The sequence below is a fragment of the Phaethon lepturus genome, unplaced genomic scaffold (genome assembly GCF_000687285.1).
Source record: "Phaethon lepturus isolate BGI_N335 unplaced genomic scaffold, ASM68728v1 scaffold9437, whole genome shotgun sequence".
NCBI classification, from domain to species: Eukaryota; Metazoa; Chordata; class Aves; order Phaethontiformes; family Phaethontidae; genus Phaethon; species Phaethon lepturus.
This window is the reverse complement of record NW_010551131.1, coordinates 32808-35040: the sequence shown is the minus strand read 5'-3', so window position 1 is coordinate 35040 and position 2233 is coordinate 32808. Positions and strand designations below refer to the sequence as shown.

Genomic DNA, 2233 nt, shown 5'->3' with positions numbered 1-2233 from the left:
TGTGTCTGGAGGGTGGCTGTCTTGCAGGGTACCACAGCACGTGCCATGGGGGACTGGAGCCTGCTGGGGCGGCTGCTGGAGAGCGCCCAGGAGCACTCCACAGTGGTGGGGAAGGTCTGGCTCACCGTCCTCTTCGTCTTCCGCATCCTGGTGCTGGGGGCGGCTGCTGAGAGGGTCTGGGGCGACGAGCTGTCTGGCTTCTCCTGTGACACGCAGCAGCCTGGCTGCCAGAATGCCTGCTATGACAGCACCTTCCCCATCTCCCACCTCCGCTTCTGGGTCCTGCAAATCATCTTCGTCTCTACACCCAGCCTTGTGTACCTGGGCCACATCCTGCACCTGGTGCATCTGGAGGAGAAGGCGCAGCAGCAAGCAGTGGCACAGGCCAGCAGTGGGGCCAGGCGGCAGCGCCCCAGGCAGCCCCGGCTCCCTGCAGGGGACACGCGGGGACGGGTCTGCATGCGGGGGGCCATCCTGAGGACGTACATCTGCAACGTTGTCTTCAAGGCTCTCTTGGAAGTGGGCTTCATTGTGGGCCAGTACACCTTGTATGGATTCCAGCTGAAGCCCCTCTACACCTGCAGCCGCTGGCCCTGCCCCAACACTGTCAACTGCTACATCTCCCGGCCCACCGAGAAGACCATTTTCATCCTTTTCATGCTGGGGGTGGCCTGCGTGTCCCTGCTGCTCAACCTGGTGGAGATCTACCACCTGGGTCTCACCAAGTGCAGGCAGGGGCAAGGCCCCAAGTCCCGCATCCTGCCCAGTCCTGGTGGTCCTGTGGGGCCCCGCAGCACCCTGCCTGGCAATGGCAGGCCTGGGGCTGCTGGAAGACCCCCCCACGGCCTAGCACCCCTGGGGAAGGCGGGTACATGGCTTGGGGTGGCCAGTGGGGTCCACGGGAAGGTGCGAGTGGCAGACCTGGCAGTGTGAACGTGGCCTGCTGGCATGCTCAGGGATGGGTGACACATGGGTGGCCAGTTGTGGTTCTGCCTCCAGGCCCTGCCAGACTCGTGGCATGGACCCCACGGCCAGCATGAGAGATGGGCATGGCCTTGGGGACATGGCTTGGCTGCTCTCTGTGCTTCTGGGAGCAGTGGAGCTGAGAGCAGGGCTGGGCTGGGGCAGGGACCTGTCAGCCCTGGGGGAGCAAATAAACACCCATTGTACATCACTCGACTCCTGCTCTGCCCATGGGCACTACAGCATCGCTCTCCGACGGGTCTGTCCCATGACACACTGTGTGGCCAGGACAGGGCCTGGGCAGGGCCACCGCTGGGTTGGGCTGCAGCCCTATGGGCAAGGGATGGGCAGTGAGAATCAGGGCAGGGACAGGCAGGGCATGCCAGGCTGGCAGCAGCAGGCATGGGGTCAGGGGCCATTCCAGCACGCCAGAGCCAGCTGCACAGCGGGGGCCAGCCAAGGTAGGAAGCACAGGCAGCACAGGCAGGCCAGGATGGACAGGAGCGAGGTGCACGGCAGCAGTGGGACACTGGCCCTGCTCTCCTGCTGTGCCCACTCTGCCTGGGGGGAAAAAGCAGGGGCTGCCAAAAGTTTTCTGCATCTTTATTTGAAATGAATGGTTTCCAGAGACACAGGGTTAGTCCTACTGCCCTGGCATCACTACAACAAGACTGGTGAGCAGCTCACTCTCCACATGGACACAGAGAACAGATGGCCCCAGGCCAGGGCCCAGAACAATATATACAGGCTCAACAGGAGACCCATGTACAGCTCAAGAAAACTGACCAGAATACGAGGAGGGGCAGGAGGCAGCAGGGAGTGGCACAGCCAGAGCCACGTTCACCTCGAGCAGGGTGCTGGCACCCCGCTGCTTTGGGAGGGAGAGGAAGGCCAGGCAGAGCTCCTCGCTTCTGCTAGCAGCTGCCCGAGCCCCCAGCCAGAGCGGAGGAACCCACCAATGGCACCTTGCACTGGGGAAGGGGTTACACTGGGATGGGGGACAGTGTGGAGAGAGGGGCAGCACTGGCACAGACCCATTTCCATCACATCAGTTTTCTGCCAACTCAGAAAACATTGACAAAATTGAGGGGGTGGCCCATCTGCATACAAGGGAGGCGTCCCTGTGGAAAGGCTGGGTCTCTGCCCCCACATTCCAGCACCAGCTCCCTCCCCTCCCCACAGGCAGCCCAAACCTCTCCCACCCCTGGGAACAAGCCCTCCCTCAATCCAACAGCTCTCAGGCTGCTGGTGGTCCTTCCCCACTGGCTTT

The 2233-nt window shown here is 62.5% G+C and overlaps 1 protein-coding gene across 1 annotated transcript; it reads left to right on the top strand.

Annotated features, from left to right (window-relative positions):
* Window positions 1–45: 45 nt before the first annotated feature.
* GJA3 (gap junction protein, alpha 3, 46kDa) lies at window positions 46–933 on the top strand. The gene has a single exon (XM_010290788.1). It carries the CDS (start codon window positions 46–48, stop codon window positions 931–933), a length of 888 nt encoding a protein of 295 aa, XP_010289090.1.
* The last annotated feature ends 1300 nt before the right edge of the window (window positions 934–2233 follow it).